Below are 16,679 nucleotides of genomic sequence, written 5' to 3'. Positions count from 1 at the left end.
TGCTTGATTCATGACTCCAGCTCATTGTTGCACGACACCTGGTCAGGCTTCACGTGACATCCAGTGGGTGCTAGTCAGTTAGCTAGTTGTAATTCTCTAATGAACTCCCACGCATCCACCACTCACTACGCCTGCTGGGGACTTGACTAGGTAAGTGTAATGAACGCTCCCTCACGCCGTCATTCTGCCTCCCCAACTCAAGGCGACCTTCACCCTGAATCCTACGCTCACCATTTCCTTGACTCCATTTCTAAATGGTTTACTGCATCTGTATTTATTCCTAAAAGGTAGTATATTGTGTGTGTGTGTGTGTGTGTGTGTATATTTAAACAAAATAATAGAAAGGGTATCATGCTATTTAAAATGTATCTTTGGGACTTGGTTTGTTCATTTAATATTATGTTCACTCATGTCATACTGTCACCACAGTTCATTCATTTGCGCCGTTGTGCAGTATTCTATTGCATGCATATTCCACACCTTAACTCCACCCTGTGGTTGGCCATCAGTATTCTCTCCAGAGGGCTCCTTCCACCACACAATTCTAACCCTATCAGCCTCCTGCTGATCATATATCTTCAGCATCACAATGACCACCAGATAGGGTTCAAAGTCCATGACTCAGCTTACCATGTCCTAAATGACCAGACTCTTCCTTACCCCTCTGGCCTCATCTCCGCTCTCCTTCCATATCTTAGACTGTCATCGGGAATTTCTTTCCACCTTTGTGCAGGCCATGCTGTTTTCTGCCTCGGGTTGTCTCCCTGATACTCCCCCTCACTCTTATTCTCATCCCTTCTTAGTCCTCAGAAGCCCTCACCACCTGCTCAGCTCACTGGGATGCTACGGGAGGGGTGTATAAACCATCACATCCTACTGGACTTGGTCAGGGGGCCACCAGATTGTCTCCTCTGGACGCCCAGAGCTGTCAGGGAGTTTCTGCAGAGAGAAGAGTGGGGACCAAGTAGGGACACTTTATCCACCTTCCTCCTCCTCACTGAAAGAGTGGAATCACTATTCCTGCTTTTATGGATTGGGGCTTCTGAAGACTGCATGTGAAAACAGTGTGCCATGAACACAAGTTTGCACACCAGTGAACCACATCATGCATATGGTCCCCTCCAGCCCTGACACACTGTAATTGAAAGTGAGAGACGCAGAAAGAGGAAAAAGAGGAGATACCATTTCACAATGAAGTGTATCGTCTCTAGAGCAAACCAACTTTCAGCAAATCACTGAACATCTTTGAGCTTTGCTCAGTTGTAAAGCAGGTATGACATTAAAATGAACCATATAGAATTGCCCTTTTCTCAAACAGAAGATCATTAAATGCCTGCACTTTCTTTTGAAGCCACCGAATATTGATAAGAAAAGTAGAGCTTTGAAGGGTGAATTAAATAAGGTGACCCAAGGACAGTGCTGAGGCAGATACCACAAGTTTTTCACCAGACCCATATCTCCTCCTAGAAGCACAGCTGGAATACACGTCCCTGTCTCACTGCACACAGGTGTGCCCAGGGCTGAGTTCTAGCCACTGGAATGGGAGCTGAAAGGACAGGTGCCACGCTCAGCCTGGACCCACTTCAGCTGCTCACAGCATCCCCCATGTTCTTTCCTTCTCTACCTCAACTGTGATGGAGCACAGGACAAAACAGGCTAGATGACGTGCATCTCAGAATAAAGCTATGTGTCGAAAAAATAATTGAGCCCCATCCAGTTCAGCTCAGTGGATAGAGCATCGGCCTGTGGACTGACGGGTCCCAGGTTCAATTTCAGTCAAGGGCACGTACCTAGGTTGCGGCTTGATCCTGGCCTTGGTCCGGGTGAGTGCAGGAGGCAACCAATCAATGTGTGTCTCTCACATCAATGTTTCTCTCTCTCTTGGTCTCTCCCCCTCCCTTCCACTCTATCTAAAAATCAATGGAAAAAATATCCTTGGGTGAGGATTAACAAAAAATTGAATATATATATATATATGTATATATATATATATATATGACTGACTCTGCACAAACAAGAAATAACCTATATTGTATTAAGCCAGAGATTTGAGGGTTTGTCGGTGATAGGAGCTGGTGTTATCAGGCTGTATATGTACTCAATAAATGCTAGTCATGATGATGATGATGATGATGATGATGATAATGATGGTGATGATGGTGATGACAATGACAACAATCCCGACAGACCAATGGCCCACAGGGCAGGAGTAGGAGGGTTGGTACTTAGACTAGACTTAGTGCCGGTGAGGGGGGCTGGGGGCTTACCTCCTTGGTGCCATTGTCCTGGATGAGGGTGTAAAGTGGTACCACACGGTTGATTTCCAGCAGCACCGGTGTGGGGCTCAGCTGCTCCTTGCCTGGTCGGCGGCAAAGGTGGCAGGTAGAGGGACAGCGGCCTTTCTCCTCACAGCGGATCTCCACGCCTGAGATGAGGTGGTCATCTGACAGCATCTGGGCCGTCAGCAGACCTGAGAGGTAGGTGATGAAGGGCATGGACTTGAGCTCTTTCTTGCTGCCCAACTCCGTGGTCTCTGGAGAGGGAGAGAGAAATTCAACATTGTTCAAAAGGTCGGACTCCTGAACCCACCATGAGTCCTGATGTGCTAAGGACCTGGTGTCAACAGGAAAGGAAAAGAGATGACAGAGTGGTTTGTGCATGATGCTTTGTTAAGAGCATTGGCCAGACGGTTCAGAATGGAGCCTTGTTCTACCATTTACATTAAATATCTCCCTTGCTCTCTTTGGACCTTACTTTGTACACATTTAAAGATGGCAGGTTGGACTAGAGCATTCTCCAAGGACCTTGCAAAATGTTAATAGTCAGAGATTTTTTTTCCCAACCAGAAATTCCTTTCTTCGATTGTCAATTTACAGAATTGCTACCTTTCTTTTTTAAAAAGTATATTTTACTGATTTCAGAGATGAAGGAAGAGAGAGAGAGAGAGAGAGAGAGAGAGAGAGAGAGAGAGAGAGAGAGAGAGAAACATCAATGATGACAGAAAATCATCAACTGGCTGCCTCAGACTGGGGATGGTGCCTGCAATTCCGGCATGTGCCCTGACCTGGAATCAAACTGTGGCCTCCTAGTTCATAAGTCGATGCCTAAACACTGAACAATGCCGGCCGGGCAAGAATTTCTACCTTTCTTTCATGAACTCTCTCCAGTCCTATATTTTTCATGAAGTCCCATGGAGCAGGGGAAACACACGCTTTGCAGTCAAGTCAATTTCCGTTTAAATCTCAATTCCACTTGATAATAGCAATGCAACCTGGAAAAAATCTCCCAACCTCCAAGAGCCTATAGTAACTAACTCCCGGGTTGATAACACCAATGGAAACAGTTCTGAGTGATACATGTGATAGGAGGAGGTAGCCCTGTCTGGAAAAGACATCCTTCCCCCTTTCTTTCTTTGTTCATCTGTTCCCCGGTTCAAACTCTTTTCCCTTCTTCTTCTCCGTGCGCACGCTGAGCTCTGATTCATGCGTGCTCCATTCTGTGCTGTCTCTCTTCATCCTACAAAAAGTATCTCCCATTTCTGTGCCTTTGCTCACCCTGGCCTATGTTTCCCATCTGCCTCTGCAAATTTCTACCACCCATCCATGCTCCATTCGAATGTGACCCTCTTCAGGAAGTCTCACCTCCTGGCCCCAGTCCCTCTTCTCTGAACAACTATTTCCACTTGCAAGACCTTATCTTGTTAAGCTCACTGACCCATCCCATTTTCTGCTGACCTCTCCAAACATAGTATCAGGTCTGGGAGACCAGGGACCACTCCTGTCCCCACCTCTTTGGGGCCTAGCAGGATGCTAAGGATGCACTTGAGACTTAATCAAAGAGGAAGACTATAGAACTCGGAATGGCTAGAATGACATTCATGACCAAGTCTAAAGACTCCAACATTCTCCTGAGGAATTCTAGGGATCCCAGGAAGCATCTCGGCAGCTACTGGAAGAGGACGAGAGGAAAACCAAGCAGGCAGAAAACTCCAAACCCACATCTCATATTCAAATAGAGAAGTTCCACTTCTATCTGTTTGATAGACTGGCCTTCTACCTAAGATTTCTTAGGAGAGAGGGGTCAGTGGTATATCAAAAAGCTTGAAGGAGCAAAATGATATGTACAACCCAGAGGGTTCCACTTATGTTGCAGACTATGCGTTATGCGTGGGATATCTTCCATGCACGGTCTCAGTGGCAAAACAGGGAATAGGGGGAGGCTGTACTAAGGGGCGAAGCTTGCCATAGGTGGCAGCTTCTTCCAAGCCTGGTAAAGTCAAGGCAAGCTCCTGACTCAGTGGAACCACAGGCCCTGGGCCCCAATGCCTGGCAGGAAAAGAAGGGTTGTCTCCTGTTCTTGCTCTGGGCCTGCAGTGACACGCAGCTGAACTGGAAATGGGCTTACCAGTTGGAAATACAAATAAATGCAGCCTTCATTCATTACTCTCTGGGCCCTCGGGCCTGGGATCTGGGCTCCACCTTTTCTGTCTGGCTGTCAGCAAATGCTTATGAGCCTCAGATCAAAGGCTCTGGGGGAGGAAGACGAGGCGTATTCCAGCTCACCAATCCTTCAGAGGGATTAAAGATGGGTAGTTACCCAGATAAACAAAACAAAGATGTGAAGGAGGCATCTCGGCAGCTGGGGAGATGGAGACAGTCTTGCATACGGACACATCCGATGAAGGTGATGACTTTTGGAAGTGCAGGTCATAGGGACAGTTTTGGAGAAAAAATGACTTCGAACTTGGGAGAGAATAACCATTCAGGAGAGAAGGGGAATGGGGTATTAGAGCTGCAAGGACATTAGGGAGCCATTAGCATACACTCTGGCCCAGGGGTCAGTAGACGATGGCCCATGGGTCATATCCAACCCTCTGCCTGTCATTGCAAATAAAGTTTTATTGGAACATAGGAGCCCTCATTCTTTTTTAAAAAAATATATTGTATTGATTTTTTACAGAGAGGAGGGAGAAGGATAGAGAGTCAGAAATGTCGACCAGCCACCTCCTGCACACCCCCTACTGGGGATGTGGTCGCAACCAAGGCACACATGCCTCTGGCCGGAATCGAACCTGGGACCCTTCAGTCCGCAGGTTGATGCTCTATCCACTGAGCCAAGCCGGTTAGGGCAGCCCTCATTCTTTTTATTGTGTATGGCTACAATGGCAGAATTTAGTAGCTGCAACAAGGACTCCATGGCCCACAAAGCCTACAATATTTACTACCCAATCCTTTGCAGAGAAAGTCTGGAAACCTCTGCCCTAGCCTTAGGTTATGGATGGGGAATCTGAGTCTCAGAGAAGGGTCCACCTATAGTCAAACAGGAATGTGAAAGAATGATGGATTAAAGTAAAACCTTCGGAGTTAATTAGACCATCAGTACACTTGGGTTGCGCCTTTCCAAGGAGAATAAGGTAGGACATCTTTTCTTCAGAAGACATCTTTCAAAAACGAATGAAAAGCGCACCTTTGGAGAAACACTAATCTAGTACAGCCTTCCCATTTTAAACAAGAGACGATGGTGTCCCAAGGAAGGAAAATGACTTTGCAAAGTCACCCGGTGAGTTAGTGATTCTTTCAGCACGTGGCCCCGGTCTGTCTGATAATCAATACACCACTTCAACCATCGTTTTTATGTGTTATTTTATGTATCTTTTAAAATTTTTATTTATTGATTTTAGAGAAAGAGAGAAACATCAATTTGTTATTCCACTTATTTATGCATTCATTGGTTGATTCTTGTATGTGCCCTGACTGGGGATCAACCCCACAACTTTGGCACATGAGGTTGATGCTCTAACCAACTGAGCTACCCAGCCAGGGCTTATCTCTTGTTATAAAATGCAGATGGCCTGCCCCTCATCGCACCTTGCCATTTGCACATAAGGTCATTGGGAAGGAATGCAACATTCCCTTGATCACACATTCATAGCCATTGGGTTAAAGATATAACTACCCATTTAACAACAAAACAAGCTACAGATCTTTGCTGTTCTGCTCTTGTCTAATAAATCTTTAGCTTTTTCAATCTATCAGGTCAACATGTTGAGTTCAAATCCCGGTGTCTGGGCTGAAAACGGCATTGAAATAGGACAGAATTCACAGCCGAACTTAAGGACTGGTTTTGCAAAAGGAAGGCACTTGGGTATCATCTGGTCCAGCTCCATCACTAAACAAGGAAGGAACCCAATACCTAAATGGAGAAAAGCATTTACCTCTAAGTCCCATGTGCACTTATTAACAATGGCCCTTTTGGTAAAGATTGTGTCCTGTCTACGTTATGATCTGGATGAAAGTGGCAACAGGGAAGACCTTTAGCCATCCTACCAATGACCCCTCTGAAGACTTTACAACCGCTAAAGCTAACTGCTTCCGACCCCTCACGCTGCGGCTAAAGTCATCTTTTCAAAAGGTGAAGCCTATATTCCCCTCCTGCTTAACACTCTTCCATGGCCTGTCACTGCTTTTAGAAAAAAGACCAAAATCTTTAAGATGACGCGCAAGTAGTGTGGGCTCCAGTCAACTTGTCTGCCTCTCCAATCGGATCTCGTCCCCTGCTGCTCCCAGTTCTTTTACTTTTGGCCGCACTGACCTTTAAGTTGCTTGCACACGCGCTGTGCCTTCCTAAGTCTCGGCAGATGCTCTTCTCTGTACAGAATGCTTTTCCCATCCCACCCCCAGGCCCTGGCTCCCCCTGGCTCATTTTCACTCATCCTTTAGGTCCTAGGTCAAGGGCCAATTCCTCAGCAAAGCCTTCCTTGAGCTCCACCCCACATGCCACCAATCTAGAGTAGGGTTTCACATTAAAGACCCTCTTAGCATCCTGCTCTATAGATCATCCTGTGCTTTGGAACTTTCCAGACTGAAAGTTCGATAAGGGCAAAAACAGTGTTAGTCTTGCTGATCCCCATACATATCCACATTACACAGAACCTGGAACACAGTAGGCTTTCAATAATACTTTCAATAACTACTTATTGGATATATAATATATTTACGTACCCTGATCACTGTGCTCTTATGAAAGCACTGATGAGTCTCAGAGCCAAGATTTGTGAATTTCAAGATTGACAATTAACCTGGCTGGTGTGACTCTGTGGTTGAACATTGACCTATGAACCAGGAGGTCATGGTTCGATTCCCAGTCAGGACACATGCCCAGGGTTGCAGGCTCTATCCTCAGTGTGAGGCGTGCAGGAGGCAGCCAATCAATGATGCTCTCTTATCATGGATGTTTCTATCTCCTTCCCCCTCTTCCTTCCTCTATGAAATCAATCCTATATAATAAAAACCTAATATGCAAATCAACTGAACAGCCAGTCGTTGTGATGCCCCTGACCACCAGAGGACAGACACTCAACACAGGAGCTGCCCCCCAGCCCGCAGGCCCCAACTAGCGGCAGAAGCGGGGGGTGGGAGGTGGGGGGGGCAGTGAGCAGGTGGTGCCAGGCCAGCCAAGGCGGGTGCCAGCAGGGGCCCCCCAATCACCCCACCAGTTGCCCCACAGATCAGCCCTGAGTGCTGGCCAGGCATAGGAACCCTACCCTATGGACAAATTTTGTGCACCGGGCCTCTAGTAAGAATATAAATTTAAAAAAAGGATTGATAATGAATTGGTGGCTTCTAATCAAGTGACCTCTTCCCAAAGTAAAATTAGCTCTCTCAATAGGAAAGTTAACAGATGAATAGCTGATCAATGTGTCGGCTACTCTGACCTCCTTGTGGTTTTCACATGGGGCCTGGCCACTGAGGGTGGGGAGTGCAGTTGAAACAGGCTGTCTCTAACAGGCAAGGATCAAGAGCCTTTCTGAAGAGTCTTATCCTCTGTTCCCATTTCCCATCCCTCGGAACAATGCTCTGAAAATAGGATCATGTCTGGTTTCAAGTCCAATTCAGTCCCAATGACACTACAACCCATTCATCTGAGGACCTGCCAACTGAACTCTCTTTTTTCTCCTCCCAAATTCCTGCTGGGCATTATTTTGTTGCCACAAAAAAAAAGAAAAAAAAAAAAGCCTCCGTTGAAGTGATAACTCTGTGTTGGGAGGGTAGCCAGGGCTTTTCGGCAGGAGGTGATGGCACTGCTCGGCCTCGTCGAGCAAACAAAACAAAGGCTTCCGACGAAGGGCTTCTGGGAGAGCCAAAGTCGTGCGAATGTTTGTCCAATAGTCAGCAACAGCTCAGGGCACTGCCGCCCAGTCAGACGGGCTTGCTTGGCAGTAGGCTTGCACTTGGAGCATTTAAAGGCTCCACGGGGACCAGAGGGGCTCAAATTAGAAACATCAAGGGTGGAGGGAAGAGGGTGAGACTTTTATATCGTAAAGAATGGCCTTTATTGCAGCAATGGCCTCCCAGGAATTGCTAAAACGGGATCATTTCTTAGGCGGAGTTACTATCTCCTGTTGGAGCCGAGGCCTGGCTCCAGGGCCCGCACAAATGTCCTTAACGAAGGGGAAGGAGCCAGCTACACCGCCGTCGCCAAGGCCTGTGCTTGCGTGTGGTGCCGTCTGCACTTCCCAGCCCGGCAGTCCGAGTTCAGCACCGAGAGTGTGCCAATCACAGATAACAGTGCCGGCCTGGAAGAGGTACTGGGAGGAGTAAATAAGGTGCGACGAAGGCTAGACACTTGATCACGTTAGCTGTCATGACTGTCGCGGCTGTGGTGCAATTATTTTTGTCACAACTACTCCCTATTACTGATGCTGGAACAGGATGTTCACACTGGACTGCCTCTTGAGACACCGAGACAGACTAGAAGCGAAATCCCAAAGCCAAGCCCCTGTATGCAGAATTCACGAGGGAGATGAACCCAAACTTGTTTCCTAACTCTAGGAAGCCCAGCCAGAACAAGGAACTAAAGCAAGGTGAGAGGGTAGACAGGGCGGCTGAGGGGAGACCTGCTTTGCAGACAGCTAGTATTACCTGAGGTTGCAGGTTTCCAATGACCCAGGTGGCGCAGGAAGAACATGTTGCCTCCTAATCCCAATTCTTGTGAGAAGGGGCCTCAAGAGCACCTCTCGGAGGACTCGCCACGTGTGGGCAACTGGGAGGGTCTTACTCTACCTGCCGAAGCTCTGGTTGGTCAGGCAGCAGAACCCAGAGGTTGACAATGTGAAAAACACTCGAGGGTTTTCCCTGGACCAGATATGGGGCCATAGAAGGAAGGGCTGTCACCTCAGCACTATTCCATGCTTGTGTGCGTCTGATTCTGTCAATTTTCCCTTGAAACCTGCTGGCACTTTAACCACCCTGTCAGGAATTTCTCCTTAAAACTACCTGCTTCTGGCCTGGCTGGGGTGGCTCAGTGGTTGTGCATTGACCCATGAACCAGGAGGTCACTGATTTGATTCCCATTCAGGGGTACATACTCAGATTGCAGGCTTGATCCCCAGTGGGGGGCATGCAGGAGGCAGCCAATCAATGATGTTTCTCTCTCATTGATATTCCTATTTCTGTATCCCTCTCCCTTCCTATCGCTCTAAAAACCAATAAAAAACATATTTAAACAAAAAAAAAAACAACAACAACCAAAAAACGACCTGCTCCCTCCCTAGCAGGACACAGTAGACAAGGGTAGAATTGGATGCTTAAATCTAAAGCTGTTGAGCTGCAAGATCTGATCTGAGATCCTTGGCAAGTCACTTCACTTCTCCAACCTCAGTTTCCTTATTTGTAACACAGGGATGCTAGTTCCTCACTGACCTTCTCTGAGCAGCCAGGTGAAATGCAGCCCTCACTGATGTACATCTGTGTCCTCAGATGGCCCCCCTGTCACCCTACAGAGTCAAGACCGTTGTCCCCTCTCACAAGGGAGGGAACCGAGGCTCAGAGTGACATGGAGGGTACCTGACAAGGAGACTCATTTCAGTTCCACCTCTGAGGAAGGTCAGACTCTTTGTGTCCAGCGAGAGGGACCCCTGGACACTGACCAGTAGCACAGCAGTGGCTGATGTCTATTCTTTGCAAATGAGAATTATTTTAGCTTTTTTTTTTAAGTACAGACATACCCATGTGGTTCTACTGTGTTGTTTGTCCTAAAGAAAGAAAGGTGCTCTAACCAGTTAGGCTCAGTGGATAGAGCGTGAGCCTGTGGACTGAAGGGTCCCAGGTTCGATTCCGGTCAAGGGCATGTACCTTGGTTGGGGGCACATCCCCAAAAGGGGGTGTGCAGGAGGCAACTGATCGATGTTTCTCTCTCATTGATGTTTCTAACTCTATTTCTCTTCCTTCCTCTCTGTAAAAAGGAAGGAAGGAAGGAAGGAAGGAAGGAAGGAAGGAAGGAAGGAAGGAAGGAAGGAAGGAAGGAAGGAAGGAAGAAAGGAAGAAAGGAAGAAAGGAAGAAAAGGAAGAAAAGGAAGAAAGGAAGAAAGGAAGAAAGGAAGAAAGGAAGAAAGGAAGAAAGGAAGAAAGGAAGAAAGACACAGAGTGAAGAATCCCAGTGCAGCTCAGTGGACCCAAAGGTGGGCTTTCCCACAGACTAAGGTGTGCTCAGGCATCCTTCCCTGCCTGGTTTTGGTTTCTGTTTTTAATCCCTCTTGCTGTTCAGTCAGCATTAAAGTTTAGCATTCCCTTCAGCCACTTGAAACAAGGTAGGCTGTGGCCAGTTATGGAGGCTGACAAAGCCATGTGTAGTCTCCTGCTGCCCTCTAGTGTCGGTTTAAGATGATTGCTCTTGGGAAAAACTTGGTTCTCCTATGCCAAGGAATGAATACTGTGTGCAAAGCAACTTGCTGCTCACTGAGGGCAGTGGGGAAGACAATAAAGGCTTGGCTCTGATCAAGGAAGCCTGGTGTCAAGTACAAGGTTCTGAACCAGCATTTGCTTAGAAGGCGGGTACAGGGCCAGGCTTGGAGTTAGGTGTTGGAGGGGTGGGGGTGATAGCAGTGAAATTATGAATAACTAGAGGCCCAGTGCATGAAATTTGTGCATGGGTAGGGTCCCTAGCAGCTGCCGGCCGCCAGCCAGGGCCTCCCTTCGTTCCGTGGCGCCCCCTGGTGGTCAGCGCACAACACTGCGAGCGATCAAACTCCCAGTCGGTCGAACTCCCAAAGGGATACTTTGCATATTTGGCTTTTATATATATAGATGATTTGCTCCAGACCAAGTGGTCCCCAAGAATAGAGCTTTGATTGAGTATGTGAGCTAGGAAGGAGAAGCCAGAGAGAAGGAGAGAAATGGGGCTAGAGCAGCGGTTCTCAACCTGTGGGTCGCAACCCCTTTGGGGGTTGAATGACCCTTTCACAGGGCTCGCCTAAGACCATCGGAAAACACACACTGAATATATAATTACATATTGTTTTTGTGATTAATCACTATGCTTTAATTATGTTCAATTTGTAACAATGAAAATATATCCTGCATATCAGATATTTACATGACGATTCATAACAGTAGCAAAATTACAGCTATACAGTAGCAACGAAAATAATTTCATGGTTGGGGGTCACCACAACATGAGGAACTGCATTAAAGGGTCGCGGCATTAGGAAGGTTGAGAACCACTGGGCTAGAGATAAAGCAGAGAGAAGAGACCATGGATGGAGCAGGATCCTGAAGGTACCAGGAAGATGAACTCCCAGGTAGCTGTGGGATGATGTGGTCTTGTGGACAAGAAAGGGGCCACAGACTAAACCTGACAAGGAGGCCTATGTGGCAGCCTTACAAACTCAGAGACCTAAAGTAACCACGCAGGATGGTCTGAAATGAAAACTTTCTAACTAAAAGCTGTTCATGGCTGGTCGTCATGTCCTAGGCCAGTCTTTTTCTCTAACAGAGGTCAATCTTCACCTTAACTGAGCCTGCCTGTTGTCTTGTTTTGCATCCACAGTAACATACCTGATAACTTCTCTTTGGAATATCAAAGTAATTTCCACCCCCATTCCTCAAAGCCAACCACCTCACCAGAGCAGAGACCACAAATCCCCTCATTGTTATGATTATCAGGTGAATTGTTAAGAAGTATGAGTCTGCTCCTTTTTCTTTTATCCAGTCCCAGAGATTTCCTTGCTTTGCTTTCTCCTGCCTCCCTATCACCACTGGATTTCATGTAACCCCCTTAAGTCTTCTCCTTTGATTCTAATGCATAAAATAAGGTGCAAAACTGCCATTCTTGGGAGCATTTTCTCAATCCTTTGAGGTTTTGCTTCCTGGCATCAGTTTGGCTCAAATAAACTCATAAAAATTCTTGCAGGCTTCGATGTTTCTTACGTTGACAGTCTGAATGTGAGGCAGACCTGGGTCTGGATTTCTATGCGTGCAACCAGGGCCTCTGGGCACAGGTGTGCAAGCTGTGCCGTGCAGAACCCGACAAAGCGAGGGGAGGAGTGGAAACTGGGTCCCACCATGTCCCGCGGGCCATGCCTGCGCCCACAGGATTGAAGCCAAGTGGAAGAGCACCATCTCCTGACTCAAACAAAAGGTGACTGTGGCCTGGGGGAGGCTCTGCAGGTGGCCATGGGCAAGCTTAAGAGGCTTCCTCTCAGAGCCTCTGCTCTTCTATGTATGCAATAAGGATAACATTACGGACAAGGCAAAGTTGCTGCTTGAATTTAAAATAATGTATACTCGTGACACCCAACAAATTCCAGTTCTTATTATTCCAATCTATATATATAAAAAGCCAGTGACCAGAATGCTAGGACGACCAGAACAACTGGGGACTATGACGCCCACTGCGGCAGGCCAACTGGCCCGATTGGGGGTGGGGCTGGCCAGCCAACTGCCCGCAGCCCCTCCCGCTCACCAGCCCGGCCCCAATCAGGGCCAGCCAGACCTCACCCGTGCATGAATTCGTGCACCGGGCCTCTAGTATTATCCTAACAACCTAGTGTTATTTTTAAGAAAGGGTGGGGGGAAGTCCATAAAAAGGGGGAGAGAGCAGAAAGGAAATCCTCATTTCCTGAGCTTCTATTCTTTTTTATAAGCAAAAGCCATTCTCATTGAATTCTCATAACCGCAATTTGGACTAGGAATGTTCCCTTTTATAACCCTTCTTTACAACTGAGGAAACTGGGTTTCAGAATAATGACATTGTTTTTTCACGGAAATATTGCAGGTTATAAAGACAGGAAGAATGACAGAATTAGAAAATTACTATTTTGCAATCTAACACAAGAGATCTAGACAGCTATCACTGATGAATCCTAAAGCCAGTAAGAGAAAGGCTGATGGGAATATTCCTAATTAATGGATCAGACTTACAGCAGCTGACCTGTTGTTTAATCTTAATATCACTAAAAGAAGTAAACCGGACAGTAAGTGCTTTTGATATGAGGCCATAGGAAGTACATGGCATAGCCTGCCTACTTTAGTGGGCACTCCTTGGGCCCAGGCGTAGAATTCAAGGTTCTGTGAACTTGTGTACAGGAAAATACAAACTTATTTTTAGTATATTCTAAGTGCAATTTAATATTCTATTTATTTATTTATTTTTAATGGGGGGGGGGGAGAGAGAAAGAGAGAGAGAGAGAACAACACTGCTGTGAATAAGAAACACTCATCAGTTGCCTCCTATACCTGCCTTAACTGGGGATTGAACCTGCAAACTGGGTATGTGCACTCACTGGTGTACAGGATGATGTTTCAAACAACTGGGCCACACTGGCTAGGGCATTTCCTTATATTATGAATGGAGGTAATGAACCATAGTAGTGTAGCATTTCCTGTGACTTTGACACAGTCAGATTCACATATATTTCTATCATATTACGAGTTGTCACAAATATTTGAATTATTGATGTTCATAGCTATTAGAATATCCATTAAATATTGTCATTAATAAAGAAGGCTATATATTACTCCATTACAAATTCGTTTTTTAAAAATATTTTGATAGCTCTATCTTGATGTAATTTCTTATGTAGTCCTCAGGTATCTCATTTTATGCATTTAAATACATTATTCTGAGAAGGTGGCAGGGGGTGGTGGGGGTCAATAGCCTGCATCATTTTATAAAAGGGGTCCATCAAACAAACAAACAAACAAACAACACAAATTGATGAATCCCTAGGAGAGAGGAACATGTTAAAAAAACAACAAATTAAAACACACACACACACACACACACACACACACACACACACACACAAAGCAATGAGCTAATCTGCAAAGCAAAAAAACTCTAAAAGTCAAAGAAGCCAATGTCTTCAACAAATAATAGCAAAATTTTAAGGTGTAATTATTACTGATTAAGGAAGACCTAGTACAACATGTGGACATTTTGATTCTTATTTAAACACATCGACTACAGAAAGATGTTTTGAAGCAATAAAGGAAATTTGAATATGAAGTGCTAGATGTGATGATGATGTTAAAAAAATAATTATCTGTTAGAGACACATACTGAGGTATTTACAGGAGGAATGATATGATATCTGGGATTTGCTTTAAAAGACTCCAGCAGCAGAAAGCAAATTGGAAGTGAGAGATAGTTGAAGCAAAATTGGCAAAATATTGACAAGTATTGCAAGGTGATGAGCACACAGGGACTCACTCTATCATTTTTTCTCCGTATATGTGTGCCTTCCCCAATAAAACACCGAGAGAAGAGGGCTACCTGGAGAATTACATAGAATCACTACAGACAGTTATTGCCGGGGAGTAGGATGAAGAGGGATTTTCCACAACTACATTATGTGCTGTTTTGATTCTTTCTTCTAAACGCATTTTCGCTTGCAGTATATTTAAATATTTTAAAATAACAGTAAAAGTTTCCTATTTTTAGAAAAATAAATTAGAATAATGAATAGCAGTGACATGAGAATGTATGGTAGAGGTGGGGAGGGGGTGGAGCAAAAAGTCTATCTCTTCCTGGGCCGCCTGCCAGTCTTACAGACACCAACTGATGGAGAGAGTAATGGTAGCCATCAAGAGAAAGCTGGCTGAAACCCTGGAGCCAAGAGGACAGGAAGCATGCACGGGGGTTGAGAGGTGGGGCATAGCAGAAATAAGGCCCATGGGATAGTTCCCAATCGTCCTCATTTAGCTTTGAGCTGAGTTGAAGTTCCTGACACTACTCAGCGAATATTCTCTGGGCAAGCCTTCACTGCTACTAGCATTTATCAAGCCACCTACTCCGCCAGTATTTGATGCCGCTGATCTTTGACCATCTACGCTAGCTCAAATCACTACAAACTAGGTACTTTGTTATGATAGTCCTAAGAAACTGATACAGGTGGTGTAAATGTGAAATGAAAAGCCATTATATTAAAACTAGAGGCCTGGTGCATGAAATTCGTGCACGGGGGGGGGGGTCCCCCTCAGTCTGCCCTGCACCCTCTCGCAGTCTGGGAGCCCTCAGGGGATGTCTGGCTTCTGGCTTAGGCCCGCTCCCCTAAGCCGGCAGTCGGACATCTTTAGCACTGCCGCAGAAGTGGGAGAGACTCCTGCCACCGCTGCTGCGCTCGCCAGCCATTGAGCCCGGCTTCTGGCTGAGCGGTGCTCCCCCTGTGGAAGCACACTGACCACCAGGGGCAGCTCCTGCATTGAGCATCTGCCCCCTGGTGGTCAGTGCGTGTCATAGAAACCGGTCGTTCCACCATTCGGTTGCTTTGCCTATTAGCCTTTTATTATACAGGATGCTGAACAGAGCACAGGCACATCTCGTTTTATTGTGTTTTTGCTTTATTGCACTTCGCAGATACTGCGCTCTTTCGCAAATTAAAGTTTTATCACAACCCTTTTTGTTTGCACTATTGTGGCACCAACAGGTTTGAGGCAAGCTGTCTCTGTGTCGTATTTTGGTAATTCTTGCAATATTCCAGTTTTAAATTATTACATTTGTTAGGGTGATCTGTGATCAGTGATCGTTGATGTCACTACTGTAATAATGATTCAGATGAAGGCTCAGATGATGGTTAGCATTTTTAGCAGTTAAGTATTTTTAAATTTAGGGCTATAGATTTTTGTAGACATAATGGTATTGTACACTTAATAGACTAATTGGGAAACCAAAAAATCCCTATGGCTCGCTTTGTTATCATATTCGCTTTATTGCAGGGATCTGGAACTGGACCCCCAATATCTCTGAGGTATGCTGGTTTCACAGAGAGTATTTTAAAAATGCTTCTGTGTACGAGGAATGCTAACATAGTACCAGGGTATACAAAGCCACAGGATTAGAATGAGTGCATTTTCCTAGTATGTTTATTTCACTCTGAGATTTTGTGGTAGGATAATTAATTAAACTGGTAGCTAATTTAAACATTAAAAACAAGATAGTCAAACACAGATTTTTTTTTAAGACTTTTTTGTTGTTGTTGCTGTTGTCATTATTTAAAACCTTGCTTGAACTACAGCCCCAGACTATCAGAAGCCCCACTGGCTCCACTCTGCGATTGGGGGAACATCAGCAGAAAAATACCACCAGTCCTGAATTAAGACATTGGGCTGGTAACTGGTTATCAGCAAACAGGGTGCAAACTCCCCACCTGTCTGAGAAGAGGGTGTAAGTAAGTCTCAAGGCTGGGAAGAAAATACCTGGCAGTAACTCTCCCCTCTCCGCCACCTGACGGGGGCTGGTGGAAGAACTCCAGGCCCCTGTTTACACAGCTCCTTGCCATTCTGGTGAAAGTGGCCTCGCTGAGTCTCCAACAGGCAGAAACCCCGGGCAGGGGGCAAGGCCTCTCCTCTGGTGATACGGCTCAGAACAGCTCATGTGCGTGTCTTCCCCTTGGCAGCATC

At 45.9% G+C, this 16,679-nt stretch overlaps 1 protein-coding gene across 2 annotated transcripts in view; it reads right to left on the bottom strand.

Annotated features, from left to right (window-relative positions):
• The window catches only part of ASTN2 (astrotactin 2), a 742,933-nt gene that overhangs the window by 167,080 nt on the left and 559,174 nt on the right, over positions 1-16,679 (bottom strand). For both annotated transcript variants that reach the window (XM_059657840.1, XM_059657842.1), the window contains exon 17: positions 2,268-2,533. In XM_059657840.1, the coding sequence (XP_059513823.1) occupies positions 2,268-2,533 (266 nt within the window). The remainder of the gene's footprint in view (positions 1-2,267; positions 2,534-16,679) is intronic.

This window comes from Myotis daubentonii, chromosome 11, assembly GCF_963259705.1.
Source record: "Myotis daubentonii chromosome 11, mMyoDau2.1, whole genome shotgun sequence".
In the NCBI taxonomy this organism is placed as follows: domain Eukaryota; kingdom Metazoa; phylum Chordata; class Mammalia; order Chiroptera; family Vespertilionidae; genus Myotis; species Myotis daubentonii.
The sequence above is the reverse complement of the archived record's forward strand: the minus strand, read 5'-3'. Positions and strand labels throughout refer to the sequence as shown.